Source organism: Macrotis lagotis, chromosome 8 (genome assembly GCF_037893015.1).
Source record: "Macrotis lagotis isolate mMagLag1 chromosome 8, bilby.v1.9.chrom.fasta, whole genome shotgun sequence".
In the NCBI taxonomy this organism is placed as follows: Eukaryota; Metazoa; Chordata; class Mammalia; order Peramelemorphia; family Peramelidae; genus Macrotis; species Macrotis lagotis.
Genome location: NC_133665.1, coordinates 103,015,349 through 103,034,924, shown reverse-complemented (window position 1 = coordinate 103,034,924; position 19,576 = coordinate 103,015,349). Strand labels below are relative to the sequence as shown.

Sequence of the window (19,576 nt, the reverse complement as noted above, 5' to 3'; positions counted from 1 at the left end):
AACTGAATGATATTCCAGAATAGTGAAAAGTGCAATGGGGCAAAAAAATTCTGTACACATTAAAGGTTAGAAAACCCTGGAGTCAGGAGTCCCTGGGTTCAAATCTGGCCTCAGACACTTCATCATTACCTAGCTGTGTGGCCTTGGGCAAGCCACTTAACCCCATCTGCTTTGTTAAAAAAATAAAAATAAAAAGGAACTAATCTTATTTGGCTGGAGCACTGAAATTTGAAAGTTAATACTATAAGGCCCGGGCCAGAAGATCTCTCTCCAAGTGCAAGAGCGTCTACAGAGGAGAAAGCCTCAAGGGCACTGAGACTGAGGGCGGAACCACGTGGCACCCGTCTGTTTTCGCTGTCACTTCCGACCTCCCGACAAATCCCGCCGGTAGCGGCTCCAATTAGTCCCGCCCCCGCCCGCCCCGTCCAATGGGAGAACGCGCCCCTCCCGAGCGGCAGCCTGCCCATGCCCTCCCGCGAGATCCGGCTGGGGGACCCTCTGTCCGGCCTCCCTCCGGCGTCCGCTTCGGCCCTTCGCGGCCGGACCGAGCCACGGGGATGCGGCCGCTAGTTTAGCAGCGAAAGCTGGCGGCAGCCCGGTGACGCACTTCCTTCTCGCCATCTTGTCCGGAGCGGCGGGGGAGCCGGGGGTCTGAGAGGGCCGGGGCCTCCGTCGCCCTGCCTCCGGGGCTCACGCTCCGTGTCGGTGAGTGGGCCTCGGGCGACCGCGGGTCGGGGGAGGCCGCGCGGAGCCGCCGCCCGGCCGAGCCTCTGGGGTCGCGAGGGACGCGCCGGGCCGGCCTGGAAGGGGAGGGGCTGCCCCGGGGGCTGCCGGGAAGAGCCGGGCGTCCCCTCCCCCCGCCCCCGGAGCTGCCCCGGCCCCTCCCCCCGCCCCCGGAGCTGCCCCGGCCCCTCCCCCCCCGCCCCCCGCCCCCCGGAGCAGCCCCCGCGGGGGTGCTTGCCCCTCCCTGGGCCCGTAGCCGCCCCAGGACCTGGCTAATCCTCCGATTCATTAAACTAGGCCGCGGGGAGAGACCCGGACCGGCCGAGCCCGGGCCCACTGAAGCCCCCAGGGCCTTGTTTGTAAAACGAAGGGGTTCCCTCGATGGCCTCGAGCCAGCGGAGATTAAGCCCCCGCCGTGGCCTTCCGGGGGGCTGCGGGGGGCACTGGACTCCCCGAGGTCAGACGCGGCCTCGGACACTGGGTGACCCTCAGCAAGGCCTTAACCCTGTTTGCCTCGGCTTCCTTTTCTGCGAAATAATCCGGAAAAAGGAATGTCGGATCGCTGTTCGCCAAGAAAACCCCAAATGCGGTCACGAAGAGTTGGCTGTTGCTGAATTATAGAACACCTGCCTCTAAGGAGCTCCAGATCCATGATCGTACAACTGTCAGATTGTCAGCTGATTCCTTTTCTCATCCCTTATCCTTCCTGTCCATTCTCTAGTGTTTGATACTAAATCACTCTCTCCAAAACATAGGCTTGGTGCTGAATGACTGACTTAATCCCCTCATTTAATAAATGGCACTCGCCATTCTGTGTCCTTTGCACTGGCCATACTCCGTGTCTGGAATGCATAGGGAAGGGAGGACCCCTCACTTTTACCTCAGAGAATCCAAGGCCCAGCCTAAACTGCTTCCTGAAGAGTTTTTTCATCCCTTCCTTCCCTCCTGGAAATTATATTGAATTTTTGTTGTATAACTTTTTTTTTCCCCAGTAGAATATAAGTTCCTTGAGAGCAGAAACTTTCTGCTTCATTTTTTGACATATCATAAAAGACAGTAGTATAAATAAAAGCCAGGCAATAGGTTGTGGAGATTCTTGAATGTTAGGTCAAGTGGTCATGGTTTTTTTCTCTTTATCCTGTGCCAATATCCTATTTGCTGACTGTCTGAACCCATGGTTCCTAGGATTGTACCATGGCTTGGGAGACACATAGTAAATAGACTTTACCTGCAAGTTTCTGAAAAGTGGGTATTATAGAGGTAGGTTATAGATTGCTGTGATGATGTTTGTCCTTCATTCTTTTTTTGTTTGTTTTTTTGTACATTTTTTTTCAAGGCAGTGGGGTTAAGTGACTTGCCCACGGTCACCTAGGTAATTATGAAGTGTCTGAGGCTGGATTTGAACTCAGGTACTCCTGACTTCAGGGCCAATGCCCTATCCACCGCACCACCTAGCCGCCCCCATCCTTCATTCTTGAAGACCATGACATGAGGATAGTGATGCCATGACAAGCACCTGAATTGGATTTTGAGTGATGGATGCTGTGCCAAGTCACCAGGCTCACTTTCTCCTCCAGAGCCATCTGGATCCAGTGACTAGGAATCAGGATAACTGGAGATGGCCATGGATGCCAGGCAGTCAGGAATAAGTAACTTGCCCAAGGTCACATAGCTAGTAAGAATCAAGTGTCTGAGACCAGATTCAAACTCCCATCCTCCAAGGCCAGTGTTCTATCTACTGTACCACTACTGTATAGATAAATTGTATTATGGAATTGTTTTTATTCATGGTTCTTTCTCTCCTCCATCAACTCCTGAGGTTCTTCTTGTCATTTCCTAACAGGGTAAACACAAAAAGTTCCATGATGGCTTCTACAGATCTGCTACCTGAACCCCGGGTAAGCTATGATTACCTTTGTCCTTTTTTAAATAGACCACATTTTAGATAAATTGGTACAAAGTCCATGGGCATTTTCCTAGTCATCTGCAGGCTTATTCTTCATATACGTAAGAAAGCTGAGAGAGAAAGAGAGGGTGCATGTACATGTGTTTTATATGTGTCTATCCCCAGAGAGCAAAGGCCCAATTAGAAGACAAATTTCCCTGGATAGCTGATAGATTGAATTGAGGCCTGAACTGAAAATAAAACATCCATACAGAGATTGTCTGAATTGGAACATTCAATTTCATGTCTGAGTGTAACTTGATTTGAAGAATGGTTGAATAAGTGTATATCAGTAGAATAGTTCCTGGATTATACAAGGTGTCCAAATATTTATTGAATGAATGATGAAAGGATTAAAAAGCTCTGACTGTCCTAAATGATGACATGATTGAAAAGCTTGACCTGTACCATCTAGCTTACACAGCTGAGTGGTCCAGATAACTCCCAAAATGCAGCCAGGAAATCAGGATTGTATTATGGAGGACTGTTCTGTAACTTTTTTTAAATGATGTCATTACCATAAGTGGTTGCCACTATTGCTGTTTCTATTTTTATACTGTCAGAATTCTTAAATAATTCTAAATTAAACTTTTAAGCTCCTAGATTTGAGGAATTGAGGTATTTGGTAAATTCTGGTCTGAGCTGCCAATAATACATCTTATCATTATTAGTAATATTGTATATAAAGTACTATGAAAATCTATCTCACTTGAGCATTTACAACAATCAATCAGTTAATATTATTCAGTGCCTAAAATATGCTGAGCACTGTGTCAACCTCTGGGCATAGAAAGACCAAGAGGAAACACTTCCTCAATTCAAAGAACTTCCATTCTGTTAAGGGAGATAACACAAGGGGAGATACCCAAACTAGTATATACAAAATACAAGGTAAATCCATGGGTGGAAGATATTAGTAGCCAAGTTGAAGATATCTTAGGAAAGGCTTCTTGTAGAAAGTGATAGTTGGGCAGAGTTCTGAAGAAAACAAGACTTTCTGTAGAACAGAGATTTGGTGACTGGAGTGCACTTTAGGCCTAGGAAAAACTGATGCAAAACATGGATGCCAGAGATGTGGAGAATGATGTGTGTGAGAAATGGCAAGAGAATCAGTTTGACTGAATTATAAAGTAGAGGAAAGGAATGTGGAAAAATAAGTTGGAACAAAGTTGTGAAGGGCTTTACCAACCAGACAGGAGCTTTATTTGAGCCAGAAGGCTAGGAAGACATGGTCAGACTTGTGCTTTAGCTCTTTGTGGCAGCTTTATGGAGTATATACATTGGTTGGGATAGAGACTTGAGGCAGGTTGGTCAATTCGGAGATCATTGCAATCCAGATGAGAGATGATAATGTCCTGACTGGGATGATAGCTATGTGAGTATAGAGAAAGAAGTGGATGGGAAAGATGTTGTGACGGTAGGATCAATAAAACTTGGCAACCAAATGCTCACATGGGGTCAGAGAGAGTGAGGAGTTGAATATTATACCTGGTAGGGAAGTTTGGAAATGTGATGGGTTAAAATGGAAAGATTAAAAAGTTCTGTTTTAAACATGTTAAATTTGAAAGATCTTAGGGACATCCAGTTCCAAATGACCAGTAGGAGCTGCAGGTACACAGCTGGATGCTTGAGGAGAGACTAGACTAAATGTATAGTCATCTGTTTTATATAAGTAAACCTTTAGGAGCTGATGAAGTTATGACCAGAAAGCATAGCAAGAGAAGAGAGAGAACCAAGGAAGAAGCATTGGGGTATGCCCATAGTTTGAGGGTGTCATATGGGTGGTGATTCGGCAAAGAAGACTGAAAAGTGGTCAGAGTAGAAGAAAAATCAAAGATAATAGCCTAAAGCTAGGTAAGTCAGATATTATCTTCATTTTGCTCAGTAAACTAGGCTTTAAAGAGATTATGATTTGTCAGAGTCATCACTGCTGATCACTAGCATAGGCAGTCCAGATTCAGACTTTCTGAATCTTTTTTTTGTTTTTTGTTTTTGAAAGGCAACAGGGTGAAGTGACTTGCCCAAGGTCACACAGCTAATTATTTAAGTGTTTGAGGTCAAATGTGAACTCAGGCCCTTCTGATTCCATTGCACCACCTAGCTGCCCTCAGACTTTCTGAATCTAAAACTAGTGAGGTTTTTTCATGTTACTTCTGAGTGAATAGCTTTATACATAAAACTGCACAGAGCAAACATAAATTAGAGAAAGAAGGTTGCTTTCACTCTTTTCCCCACTTCTACCACTCTGGGAAAAATTAAAGGGAAAAAAATTTGCATAATAACTTTATTATATTTTTAAGTTGTTTATGTTAGATTTTCAGTTTCATAGACAATCATCTTTTTTTATTCTGCTATGTTATGGAAATTCTGGTTTATTCCATACATTAAAAAGAAAATAGATAAAAATTTTAAAAAGAAGAGTATTATTGACAAAAGTTAAGTATAAGCCGGTATTTCTAAATAGGGACAATTCCTCATTTGCTCTCATCCATACTTACAATTACTTAATATGTGAATTGCTGCCCTATGTAAGAAAATCAGCTTCCTGCTGAGATCATTGGAACTTCCCTCTTTTAAATCACTGCTTCTATGGATACCCTATTTCCCTGCCCTGTGCCTCACTGCTTGATTTTTTTTTTTTTAAGGCAGTGGGGTTAAATGATTTGCCCATGGTCACACAACTAGGCAATTATTAAGTGTGAGGCTGGATTTGAACTCAGGTCCTCCTGACTCCAGGGCCAGTGCTCTATCCACTGCACCATCTAGCTGCCCCTCACTGCTTGGTCTTGAAGTATTTCAATAGACACAAGCAAGGAAGAGGTATGGAAGAACAGAGTACAGTGAATATACCATTTGGACTGGAGTATATTTGAAGGAAAATGTGGGAGATGGTCAGTTAGGACTAGGTAGGAAGGCAGTTGATCATGGAAAGCCTTGAATACTGGGCTAAAGAATTTGGACTGGATTCTGAAGGCCTGGGGAAGCTATTGAAGGTTTTGAGGAGAGGATGAAAGGTCTAAGGTTGAAATGAAGTAATTTGTCTTTGGTCATATAGTAAAGAGAAAAATTAGAATTCAAACCTAACTCATCTGACTCCAATTTTAGTGTTTTTTTTCCCTGCTGGACTGTGCTAGCTTCCATTAACATTTGAAATCAAATAGAAAGAAGACTAAAGGGACAGATTTAGATGAAAGAAAGAAAGAACTGTTTTAAGGATAATGCTCAAGAGGAGAGATGTTTCTTCTACTTAAGAGTGAAGGTGGGTCCTTGGAAGCAGTAAACAGTACCAGTCATGATTTAAAGAAAATGAAAGATGAAGATAGCATAGACATTATATGATAAGTGGGAATGGATTGGTAGTTTCACAGACTATGAGTATCCTTGGGAATTGATGAAAAGGCCAGTTCCTTTTTCCCATTGGACTAGGAGAAATGATAAAATTTATATCCAAGTATGGGTAACATGAGAAGTAGTGTCATGAAGGGTATACGAGTTATCCAGAGGACTTTACCCACAAAGGAATAAGGATTCTGATGGGCATAGTCAAAAGGAGTTAAGTCTAGACTAAATGAAAATAAGTTTAGGGTGAAAGTAGCAGGGTCATCTGTTCCAGGGGAGCATTCTGCTAACTCTCCTTTCCCCAGGAACTGTTAGGATTATCTCTGAAACAGCAGGATCTATCTTGTTTCAGGAACCCATGACATTTGAGGATGTGGCTGTGTACTTTACCCAGAAGGAATGGGAAAGCCTGGCCCCAACTCAAAAGGCCCTTTACAAAGATGTGATGCTGGAGAATTATGGAAATATGATCTCCCTAGGTAAGGACTTTCTTTTGCCTAGATATATTTTTTGTCCTTTAGATTTTCTTGACTTTCTAGTTAAGATTCTAACTTTAACTCTAGAGGTTAACTAGAGTCTCATGAATCATGTGAAATCATATCTTCTAACTTCAGTTATTTTCTGGATGACATTCCTTTGGTCCTCAATTGAGACTTTTTTTGGTTTCTTCTTCAATGAATTTTGCCACTGATCTTTTCAAAGTTGATTTCAAATGAGCAGCATCCCAGTACCAATCCAAATCCTCAACTTTCCCATCTTCCCAGCTCTCTGGAAGTGATCCTGATCTCTTTGTATGTAAAAATTTCTTCTGGACCCTGATGCATACTTGCCTAGTGTGAGAATTTTCTGTCTTAAGGAGAGACCAAAAAGCCAATGATTCCCCCTAAGTAAAGTCTCAAATATCTCAACCTACTCCATAATAGTAGGAACAGTCCTGAGCCCTTTTTCTTGGGCCTCCCAGTTATTTCCCTTTTTTCCTCCCATCTTCCCCCTACAGATATAGGGTTCAGGGATAATTTTATATGATGCCCTTCGTCATCTTGTCCCCTTTTATTCCCTTCAAACAGCATTTCTGTTTCCTAAACCTGCTGTAATCTCCCAGCTAGAGCAAGGGGGAGAGCCCTGGATCCTGAATTCAAAGGAACCATTTGTCAGAAAGGGCACCTATAATAAAGGTGAGTATATGAAGAGTGTGCCATTTCTTTCCCTGTCTCTGTATTAGGAAGGTATGTGATCCTTTAACCCAGTATAATTTAGAATAATGGGGTCTCTGTATCCTTCGGTCTTCTACTTTTTATTTTACAATCTTAAAGTTTTATTTCCTTTATTCTGTTAACATCTCTATTCAATTTCTGTTATTTATGCTTGCCTATAAAGATGAATCACCTCATCTTTCCCATAATTTATATTTCTTTACTAAATTCTATTCTTCCTTATTACCATAGTTGAGATTATTAAACCAGATCACTGAACTTGAAGTTAAAGCATCTGAATTCAAAACCTGGCTCTCTTATTGTGACCTTGAGAAATTATTTAGTTTCTTTAAGATGGAACTTCCTCACATTTGTAATGAGGAGTTTGGACTAGGTGATCTGCAAGGTCCCTTTCAGCTTTAGAGCAACAAGTATCCAATAAGATCTTATTTGTCTTTTGGCCTGGTCAGAGTGTCCATTTCCACAACCTGCTGTGATCTCTCAGCTGGAACAAGAAAAATCAGAGGGTCCTGATATTCAGGAGAGTCTGAACAAAGAGGGTTTGCAAAGCACCTGTAATGGTAAGTGAAGATACGATTAATTCTTCCATATGCAAAGTTTCTACAATACAGTTTGCTTTAAAAACTATGCAGTAAATCTGTCAAGAGAAAATAATTCCGAAGAACTCTTACCTCAAGAAGGCAAATCACCATTAATCAAATATAATAATCAAATAGGACCTTTAATCTTGGAACTCAGCTGGAATAAACTGAACTCACCATCCTTTCACATAACTAACCTATTTTGGCATAATGAAGTTGATCTGTGTTAATATATTTTCATAATTTCTATGTTTTAGACTTAAAATACCAAATTTATTCTAAGTTCTTTGAGGGTAAGAATTTTGATTTGTATTTTATAGAACCCCAACAATGTCATTTGGTGTTACTTTGTTATTGCTGTATCTCTCCTAATATTCTTTATCCGTTCCCATCTTCCATTGAATCCCACTCCTTTATTTTCCTCTTTAGCCATGCCTCTTGGCTTCTTCCTAAGGTTAGTGATTCCTGGTTCCTGGTTCTCTATTCTAATATACAAAATCTTGTTCATTTTTGTCACATGTGGTATTTAATAGCCTACAGTTGAGGTAACTAATAGATGATGTTAATATTTTCTTCTCCCAGATGGTGAGAACAAGACTAAGAATAAAGAGATGATTCCAAAGCAGGAAGTATCCAATAGAAGAAATTTACACATGGTGTCAATAGGAATCCAAGTGAATATTCCTCATAAACGCAACTTTAAAGAAATTAATTTACTCAAGAATAAACTGGAGAAGCGGCAAAGAAATCCCAAAGATGATGGAATGAGAAGAGAGGAGGGAGGTTTAATTAAAATGCCAGTCAAAGAAGAAGTGGGAAGCAAATGTCAGACATATGAAAAATTAGGAAAAAATATTAACGAAATCTCACAACTTGAAGTGCATCAGAAAGTCTCTAGAGGTCCAATATCTTATCAGTGTGAGGAATGTGACAAACATTTTTATCAGAGTTCAGATTTCTTTCAGCATCAAAGAATTCATTCTGTAGAGAAGTCTTATGAATGTAAGGAATGTGGTAAAGCTTTCAGCTTTAATTCAACACTTGTTCAGCATCAGAGAATCCATACTGGGGAAAAACCCTTTAAATGCAAAGAATGTGGGAAAGCTTTCAGTTGTAGTTCACATTGTACTGCACATCAAAGAATTCACACTGGAGAGAAACCTTATGAATGTAAGGAATGTGGGAAAGCCTTCAGCTTTAACTCAACACTCATTCAACATCAGAGAATCCACACTGGAGAGAAACCTTTCCAATGTAAGGAATGTGGAAAAGCCTTCATTCAGAAAATAACCTTTATAAGGCATCAGCGAATCCACACTGGGGAGAAGCCTTTTGAATGTAAAGAATGTGGGAAGGCTTTCAGTCTGAACTCACAACTTATTCATCATCAGGCACTCCATACTGGAGAGAAACCTTTTGAATGTAAGGAGTGTGGGAAAGGCTTCATTCGCAACTCACACCTTATTCAACATCAGAGAATTCATATTGGGGAGAAATTTTATCAGTGTAAAGATTGTGAGAAATCCTTTAAGCAGAAAGCAAGTTTAAATCGGCACCAGAGGATCCACTCCTGGGGGAAATCCCACGAATGTAAGGACTGTGGAAAAGGCTTCAGCAAGAATTCAGACTTGAGTCATCATCAGAGATTCCATTCTAGAGAGAAACCCTATGAATGTAAGGAATGTGGAAAAGTCTTTATTCGGAATTCAAATTTTATTCGGCATCAGAGAATCCACCCTGGGGAGAAACTTTTGAATGTAATTGTTGGTCTCTGTGTACCCCAAGTTCAAGTTAGCAGGCCTTCCACTATCTGGCCTCACTTACCCTATCCACCCTTCTCTTCTCTTCCCCAAAATGGTACCTCCAATCCATCCAGTCCTGTCTCTTCACTATCCTCCCCAGACACTGTTCACATTCCCACTTCGGAACCTCTGCTGATGCTACTTCCTCAGATGCCCTCTCCTCTTCTCTCTCCCTTTCTTTGATTTCTTTTTTTTTATCAAAAGTTCTATGACGTGTATACCAGCTAGATCTGAGCTCACCAAGATTTACTCCTATTCCTAGGAGCTCACCTCCTGTTCTTTCCTATTGCACTAAACAGGCCAAGTATTCCAGTCAGTAATTATCTAGTATCTTATATTATTTTCTTATTGACTCACTGTTTTCATCTCAACTAGACTGTAAATTCCTTAAAGGCAGAAATTATAAAGACAATAAAAACAAGATGAAAAGATGAGTTGGACAAAGGTCAGTAGTGTCTCCAGTTTAAATTAATATAGACCAATTGGAAAGGACATAGACATTAGTATAATCACTCTCTCCAAGAGAGGAAGAATTGGGAGAGAGATTATAACTAGTTAGAAATAAGTGTAAGTGATTAAATATTCCAAGTTAGACTTTTTGTAATATTTTGATGAATGGATTTGATTCTTAAATTTGCATCTTAAAGTGAATTTTATTTTTGATTAATATTAAATATAGAAAATTGGTATAAATCAAAAATATAGTTTAGTAATTTTCAATAGAGAAATATGTCCCTTTTTGTAACTGTAAGGATTGTTCTATTCTCTGTCAATCCCCCCCTCAGCTAATATCCAGGTAACACGGGAAACTAAGTAACCCAGTTGGTCTTAATCAAATAAGATATCTAAATTGAAATTGCTGGAAAAGTGCCTGTGGCATGGAATGTGTCCTCACAGATTTTATTTCCATACTGTTGAGTTTAAATTCCTTGGGTAAAAAATAAATAGGCAAAGTTTGTCTTCTGATAGCCCCTCTTTTTTATTTACTTTTTATCCATATCTTTTCTGGGCTTCAGGTTCTTTTATTTACTAATTGAGGAAATTGTATTAGATGACCTCTGAGGTTATTACAGATCTAAATTTAAGAGACTGACTAAAACTCATACCAATTAAACCTGTTTTAGACTTTGCATTTTAAATCTCTCTTGTTAAAGGAATTTTAGGCATCATGATTAGAATAATGATTCTCTTGCTCAAATATTTTCAAGGTACTTCACTGATTATAGGGCAAAATACAAGTTCCTTGTTTGGTATTTGAGGTCCTCTATAGTGTGACTTCAGCTTACCTTTGTAGTCGTACTGTATTCTATGCTCTTTCACACTATTCTAGTCAAACTGGTGTGATCTTTATCAATCTATATCTTCTTGCATCTGCCCGGATTTTTCCCCATCCTTGGAAAACATTCCCTCCTCATCCTTACTAGTTACGATCTTCAAGAATCAACTTAGATGATGCCTCTTAATGAATCCTTCCCTGATCTATATTGATTGGGGTGTAGGAGGAAAGTTGGAAAGCATCTACATTCTTTGTATTTACCTAGATCAGATTTTCTGAATCTGTGTATTATTTTTGACGTGAAACTTTAGAGTCCTGAATATAGCAGGAGAGTATAATAAATATTTGTTTATTTAATTGAGGAGTTAAGATTCCTGGGGTAAACTTGAAATCATACTGTCAAGGAAAGCAGATGTCCATCTTTTCCATGAGGATAAAATGAAAGATTTTTCATTGATAAAGTGAGCTCTCAGATAAAAAAAATTCCTACCAATACATGTTAATACCTCCTCTTAGCTGCCTCAAAGACTCAGAAGTTCAGAGACTAGCCCAAAATCTATCCTGCCTGGATTTGGGGACTAGCTTATTTCACCTCACTTATCAGGCCAAGTAACTGTCAAAAAGGAAATGACATGAATCTAGAATCTCTTGTAGAAAAAGCCGTCCTGGTTCTTTGTAATCACTTATTTCCTTTTGTGCTAATTTTTTCCTTTAACATTTTAGAATTTCATCAAAAATCAAATTAGAGTTATTGGCTCATAAACTATGAAGACTCTTGCTGTTCTGTCTAGTAATCATTCTCAGCAGAGAAAATAGAAGAAACATAAAGCTCTGTCCAGAATGCACTGTCATCTCCTCCAACCCAAATAAGAACTCAATGCTTCTACACCTTCACCCCATCTAGCTTTTTTTAAATGCTTTTTGTCCTTAGCTTTCTTTACCAATCTCTGCTCATTCTGTTTAAGACTTATTTAAATGTCTGGACACAACTGTAACAGAACCATGTCATGCTTTTATATTGTATTCATCCTCTGTTAAGTGCCTTTGCTTCCATGTTTGCACATCTTTGAAGACAATCTTGGTCATGGAGATAATTGAGTATCCACATTAGTCTCTTCCCCTTTTTTCTCCTAACAGAATTGTATCTTTGTATCTATCTTTTCTCATTGGATGGAGTAGAATATTTTTATTCCAGAAAGTTATGAAAACATGGCAATGTACTATAAGAGATGGATATAAAGAATTCAAGTAGGGAAAGTTCTATGAAATGATGCAGAGAAAAATAATTAGAACAATTTATACAATTTATTTTACTGTGAAAACAATTTTGGAAGGGTACAAAGACATCCAGGTAAGCATTCCTCTCATATTAGCGTTTGTGAATAAAGATAACTGAATGGGTATATATGGTTAGTATAGAACCATTGTTTAATTAGCTATACTTCTTTGGAGGGAAGAGACTTTGGGAAATGACAATGATATAAAAATAAAAGCATCAGTAAAAATTCTAAGGAGGTTAAAAAAGGCAAGGACTGAAGGCTCAGGAAAATCTATCTTACATAATAATAACCAAGAGCTTATAAAAGATTAAGTGACTTTGTCTATGAACTCTATCTTGGTTTCAATACTCTGGCCAATATAACCCATGATGGTTTCCCTATAGTCATCTTTCTAATGCTATGCAAAAAAAGACCTCTCTCCAGTGTGGATGGTTTAATGTTATCAATATCCTAATTGTTCATTTGATGTTATGTAGATGAGAAGGCAGAAGTCATAATTTGCTATTTGGTGACTAAAAAGTTTGGTTCCATCTGGGATAACTAAATGGTTGATGATTTTAATTTGTCAGGCACTAAGGTTATTTAGCCAGTGTAGATCTTTGATCTTTTAATTCCTGCATGAATATGGAATAAGAGATGAAAAAGGGAAAAGACTTACAGATTATACAGAAGCCTGATATCTCTATTCTGAATACCTTCTTTGAAAATTTATAAAAGGAACCAGGAGATGGAGTATGACAAGTTCTGAATAACATCACGAAGAAAATTATTATATCTGAAATGTATTGTATTGAAATGAGAATCCTGAATTAAGGAATTGTGCACAAGCATATCACTGACTTGTTAGAGCAAAGATCAGAATTAAATATAAACAAGAAAAAGTGATAATTAGGAAAATATGACCTGTAATTAATAGTTCCTGGTCATGACAGATGGATAGGGATGATGTAATTTTCAGTAAAAGTTCAACTGATTATAAAGCAGTTTACATAACAAAAAGACTAGAGTCCCTTCATCAGCAGACACAAAAAAGGTGACTGTCAAAGGCAACACCAGTTTAGAAAAAAATTCTTCAAAGTGGGATAATGGAAGGTTATGAGTAGTTTCATGTCGCAAAGCAAAAAGAAAGCTTGTTAAGAGACTTAATTGGAATTATCTTGAAGGTTTAAAGGATGAAAATGCAAGGACAGGCTGAACCAAAAAAATGAGGATGGTTTGACATTGGTTTTTGTAACCTCACCATCAAGTACAGTAGGACCTCTGTACTTGAATTTCTTAATATCCTAGAACTGCATGTGGTCTGAGACACAACCAGCATGAGAATAGCAATGGGAGAAGCATCCAGATTTGGCCCAGTATATATATAGAACAGATCTATTCTGGAAGCAACACAATTGTCAATATTAAGGGCTCAAGTCTAAAGGTATTCAAGAAAAGAAGCTAACCAATATTAATTTCACGCCTCTTACCATCAGAACAAAACTTTTATATATAAAGTATTGGTGGCCTCAGAGTTGAAGAGACCTGAATTTGTACCCTGCCTCTGACGCAAACTGATTTGAGCAAACCTTTCTCTAGGCAACTCTCAAGAATGTATGCTTTGTGCAGCATGAGTTTAATGAATGCTTCTTTATTAGTAAGTTGAGAAGGTTCAACTTATGCTACATGGGTAGGGGTAGTTTCCTCAACAGTGGTTTCCCATTACCAATAAAATCTCAGATCTGTTCCCTATCTCTTTAAAATTTTGTGAGAATCATCTCCACAAGGATTGAAAAGAGAAAATAGGTGCATATTGTAAGGAATCAAGAACTTTGAAGACAGGAGTAAAGGATGTGGAGAAAAATAAGTGTTAGGAAAACTCTCCCTTCAATAAAAACTGTTGGGAAAATTGGAAGTTAGTGTGGACAAAACTTAGATTAGACCAACACCTAACACCCTTTACTAAGATAAGATCCAAATAGATACAGGATTTAGACATAAAAAACAATATTATAAGCAAACTAGAAGATCAAGGAATAGTTTACCTGTCAGATCTATGGAAAGGGAAATAGTTTATGACCAAGTAAGAGATAGAGAACATCATTCAAAACTAGATAATTTTCACTACATTAAATTAAAAAGGTTTTTCACAGACAAAACTACTGTAACCAGGATCAAAAGAAATATAGTAAATTGGGAAACAATTTTTGCAACTGGATTTCTGACAAAGGACTCATTTCTAAAATATACAGAGAACTAAGTCAAATTTTCAAAACAAGCCATTCCCCAATTGACAAATGGTCAGAGGATATGCAAAGGCAATTTACAGTTGAGGAAATCAAAGCAATCCACAGTCATATGAAAAATTGCTCCAAATCATTATTTATTAGAGGAAATGCAAATTAAAGCTTCTCTGAGGTACCACCTCACACCTCTCAGACTGGCCAATATGACCAGAAAGGACAATGATCAGTGTTAGAAGGGATTCGGGAAATCTGGGACACTAATACATTGTTGGTGGATCTGTGAATTTATCCAACCTTTCTGGAGAGCAATTTGGGATTATGTCCAAAGTGCAACAAAAGTGTGCATACCCTTTAACCCATCAATACCACTACTAGTAAGACTACTTGATCTATACCCTGAAGAGATGATGAAAAAGGGTAAAAACATCACTGGTACAAAAATATTCAAGCAGCCCTGTTTTTGGTGGCAAAAAATTAGAAATTAAGTGAATGTCCTTCAGTTGGGGAATGGCTTAACAAACTGTGGTATATGTATGTCATGGAACACTATTGTTCTATTAGAAACCAGGAGGGATGGGATTTCAGGGAAGCCTGGAGGGATTTGCATGAACTGATGCTGAGCAAGATGAACAGAACCAAGAAAACATTGTACATCCCAACAGCACCATGGGAGTGATGATCAACCTTGATGGACAAGCTCATTTCATCAGTACAACAATCAGGGATAATTTTGGGCTATCTGCAATGGAGAATGCCATCTGTATCCAGAAAAAAAAAATTATGGACTTCAAACAAAGACCAAAGACTATTACCATCAAATTAGAAAAAAAGCATTATATTATAATGTAATTTTACTATCTCATACTTTATATTTCTTCCTTAAGGATATGATTTTTCTATCATCACATTCAGCTGAGATCAGTGTATAATATGGAACCAATGTAATCTCTAACAGAATGCCTTCTGTGGGGGGGGGGACAAGAATGGGGAAAAAAATTGTAAAACTCAAAATAGGAGCGGCTAGGTGGTGCAGTGGATAAAGCACCGGCCCTGGAGTCAGGAGTACCTGAGTTCAAATCCAGTCTCAGACACTTAATAACGACCTAGCTGTGTCGCCTTGGGCAAGCTGCTTAACCCCATTTGCCTTGCAAAAAAACCTAAAAAAAAAAAACCAACTCTAAAATCTTTCTTTAAAAAAAGGGAGGTAAAGGGAGGATTGCTAGTTTACATTACAAAGACTAGGGTGTGCCTATATTGTTGCCCCTTTGGGCAGGTACTAAGTTAAGATAAAAAGATTTAGCCTCCATTTGATCAAAAACTGCCCCACCTATTTTTAAGTTAACCTAGAGTCTTGACCTCCTTTGAGCATGCTCAAAAAGATCTAGCTGTTCTTGCTCATTAGTATAATGAGCAGGGCGGGAGCCAATATATCAATAAGATTGTGACTCCAGCCTATGATTGGAATGAAGGACTACTTTCAAACTGCATAAGACTTTCTATTTCTGGGACTGCTTGCCCCTCTCTCCCACCATGAGAGAGGTGTGCCATTTTGTTGATATCTTAATAAAAACCATTGTAATCACTCTGGACTAAGTATTCATGAGCCATTTATAACAGTTAACACTGGGGGTGGCTAGGTGGTACAGTGAATAGAGCACTGGCCCTGGAGTCAGGAGTACCTGAGTTCAAATCCGGCCTCAAACACTTAATAATTACCTAGCTGTGTGGCCTTGGGCAAGCCACTTAACCCCATTGCCTTGCAAAAAAAAAAAAACAATAAAATAAAATATAACAGTTAACACTCAGAGATGGCTGAAAGGGAGCTTCTATTGGCCTGTTACCTTGAGAAAGCACCTTAAAGGGCTTTGATTAGTGCATATTTGAAATGTCTTTCCCAGAACTCCCTTTGTGTATTTGAGAATTTCTACCAGGACCCAGTGCATAATTTTTTCCTATTCTTTTAAAGAGAAGCAAAAAATGAATTTTCCTGATGAAGAACCCCCCCCCCCCCCAACTTTTAGTTGGCCCAGCTCTCCTAGGAAAGACAAATAAACCTTGGTTGCTCCACACAATTCTGAACACTTTTTTCTAAATCCTCACACTTTCTAAATTCTAAATCCTCCCTAACCATTTTTTTCTCTCAAAATAAGCCCTCTGAGAAATGAGTTGGCTCTTAGTAATAATTCTGCATGACTTCATTTACCTTCCTCTCTCATTTACTTTCCTGTAATCAGCAATCCCATTTCCCAAACTTGTAAATTCCAAGATGGAGCAAGGGGAAGAGCTTTGGGTAAGATCTAGATGGAAATAGCCCAAAAGATTTCTACAAAGGTGAGCATCTGTTCTGTCACTTTAAAATTTTTTTAACATAAAAATTATTTTTAATCCACTGTTAGAAATAATATAGTCCTAATTTATTAAACAGCTGGGCAGAGGATCACCACCATTCTTTTTTTAAATTAATTTATTTCGAAATTTTACTTTTTCCCTAATCTTGCTTCCTTCTCCCCACCCCACCCAGAAGTTTGTCTGTTAGTTTTTACATTGTCTCCATAGTTTACATTGATCTAAGTTGAGTGTGTTGAGAGAGAAATCATATCCTTAAGGAAAACAATAAAGTATAAGAGATAGCAAAATTACATAAGATAATGATTTTTTTAAAATTAAAGGTAACAGTCTTTGGTCTTTGTTCAAACTCCAGTTCTTTCTCTGTATGCAGATGGTATTTTCCATCACAGATATTCTAAAATTGTGCCTGATTGTTGCACTGATGGGATGAGCAAGTCCATCAAGGTTGATCATCACCCCCATGTTGCTGTTAGGGTGTACAGTGTTTTCCGGTTCTGCTCATCTCACTCAGCATCAGTTCATGCAAATTCTTCCAGGCTTCCCTGAATTCCCATCCCTCCTGGTTTATAATAGAACAATAGGATCTCTGCCATTTCTAAGACTATTCAACCATCCTTGTCTATCTGCAATCTTGATCCTCCTGTGACACTGTCTAAACAACTTTGTATATTCTGTTCAGTGTTTGTCTCTCAAATATATAAAGAAAATTTTTAAGCATCATTCAATGAAAGAGGCAGCATAGTTACAAGGGACAGAATAGTTCTGGGAGAAGCAAAAAGCAGCACCATAATGTAGAGAGTGGCTTTGTCCCAGAGTTGGGAGCTTGGGTTTAAGACACATCCTATCTGGGGTAATGCCGGGTTTTTATTTACAACACTGGCTTCTTTATGCTAGTCCGTCCTCTTACTCACCAGTCCAACGCGTGATGAGTCTTCGGGGTACCTCCGGCCCCCACTCTTTGATGGGGGAAGAACCAGACAGAGCGCCTGAGGTGGATAATGAGTCTTTATTCTTCTGTGATCACATCCCGCTCCCTCCCCACCTCTCAGCAGACACTTTTATCCCCTCTGTCCTCCCTCCCATGAACTCTTACTCAATGAGGGGCTGAGTTCTGTAACATTCCCTTATAAGGTGATTATGTTTCCCCCGCTAAGCGACCGCCAAGCCTCTTCCCCCCGCCCCCAACATCTCCCCCTTTCTGTTTTACAAGGTTATCACTTGGTGTGACCTTAAGCGGTGCTGAGGTTAGCCTTAAGCGGTGTCATTTCTACTGGCCTCTGATAGCCGGGGGCGAGGAACCCTGTCTTAGGTCATCTCCTTCAACCCAGGACCTTGCCCGTCCTAGGCGCCCGACACCCTCAGGGCCTGTCTTAGGTGGCTGGGTCAGGAGAGGTTGCCCGTCTTGGGGTTTACCTCGTCTTACCCCTAGGTGTCACATGTCATGCATGGCGGCTAGCCAGACTTGGGGATCCTCCCCCGTCTCCATGGCCATGAAGGCTTTCTGAGTAAGAAGCATATAGCCCCTCTGTCGCCTAGCTAGGCGGCAGAAACAGACAACAAGTAGGGTGATTCCCAGAATCAGCGTCCTTGTTCACCCTCAAGGGGGTATCCTCCCGCCATCTGGCAATCCCTCCATGGTATGGGATCCTCGATGTCTTCCCCTGTGGCCACACATGAGGGGCCCCACCGAGGAATCGTGAAGTCCCGTTGAGTTTGATTCACCAGGGGTCGCCAACCCAGAAGGCCTCGGAGCTGGGTCCCCTTTTTTGTCCCTGCTGGGCTGATAGTCGTCTGCGGGAAAAGGCCGACGCAGGGGTCAGTCGGGGCAGTGCTATAGTTAAAATCGTTCTGCCCTGTGGAGTTGAAGTTCCAGGACCGATTTTCTTCCCCGATGTCGAAACATAGGGAGTTGTTCAGGTCCCAGCAGAAGGAGTTCTGGACCGGTGCTTCAGCGGGGTCCATATATGCAGGAGGGAGCCCCATCGATGTATTGGTCACTAGCAGGTGAGGGTAGATCGGGGAGTTCCGTGCTACCGGAAGGGGAGAGGGAATAACTCGGAGTATTCCCCATGTCGGATTTCCTTCAGATGGAGCACCTCCAAGGATCCCTACGACGATCAGAAGGCCTGAAAAAGGAAGAAATTCCTCTCACCCCGTAGGGTTGGGCATTAATCAAGGTCTCTTATCTTGTAAACAGGGAGCCATCTTTCTGGCTCTTCTATCTTATCCTCGGGATGAAATGACAGGTGGCCCTGTCTTCTGTTCTTTACCGTTACAGGGCCATGCCAACCTCCCTCTTCATCTCTCCACATGACTTTAGAGCCTGGTAGGGCCTTGGTGGGAGAGGGCAGGAGCGTTGGTTCTTTCTTAGCATGTCCTTTTGGGGAGAAAAATCTCTGGGCGGCTGTAGTGCCGTCATCCCTGACTTGTAGGAAATTCATGGTAAATAGTACCTGAGACAGGTCTGAATGGGTCAGTGACCTGCCAACTCCCCCTTTCTGTTTAAAGAGCGTAGTTTTGAGTGTGCGATTTGCTCTTTCTACCAAAGCTTGGCCAGTGGGATTGTAAGGGATCCCGGTGGAATGGGAAATGGAAAATTCTTTGCAAAAGGAAGCAAAGGCTCTCGAGGTGTAGGCGGGCCCATTATCGGTTTTGATAGCCGAGGGGACGCCTAAGACAGCCATCTGGGCATATAGATGTGAGAGGACGTGTTTAACCGCTTCTCCTGGCTGTAGAGAGGCGAAGGTGAAGGAGGAGAAGGTGTCCACCGAGACATGGATGTACTTACGACCCAGGTGAGTAATGTCCATCTGCCAAAGAGCATTGGGGCCGTCCCCACGTG

At 40.5% G+C, this 19,576-nt stretch overlaps 1 protein-coding gene across 1 annotated transcript; it reads left to right on the top strand.

Annotated features, from left to right (window-relative positions):
* Positions 1-483: 483 nt before the first annotated feature.
* On the top strand, positions 484-16,382 carry LOC141495926 (uncharacterized). The gene is made up of 6 exons (XM_074197828.1): positions 484-705; positions 2,567-2,621; positions 6,360-6,486; positions 7,075-7,182; positions 7,671-7,781; positions 8,385-16,382. The coding sequence occupies exons 2-6, from the start codon at positions 2,586-2,588 to the stop codon at positions 9,785-9,787; spliced, it is 1,785 nt and encodes a 594-aa protein (XP_074053929.1). The 5' UTR covers positions 484-705; positions 2,567-2,585; the 3' UTR covers positions 9,788-16,382.
* Positions 16,383-19,576: the final 3,194 nt, after the last annotated feature.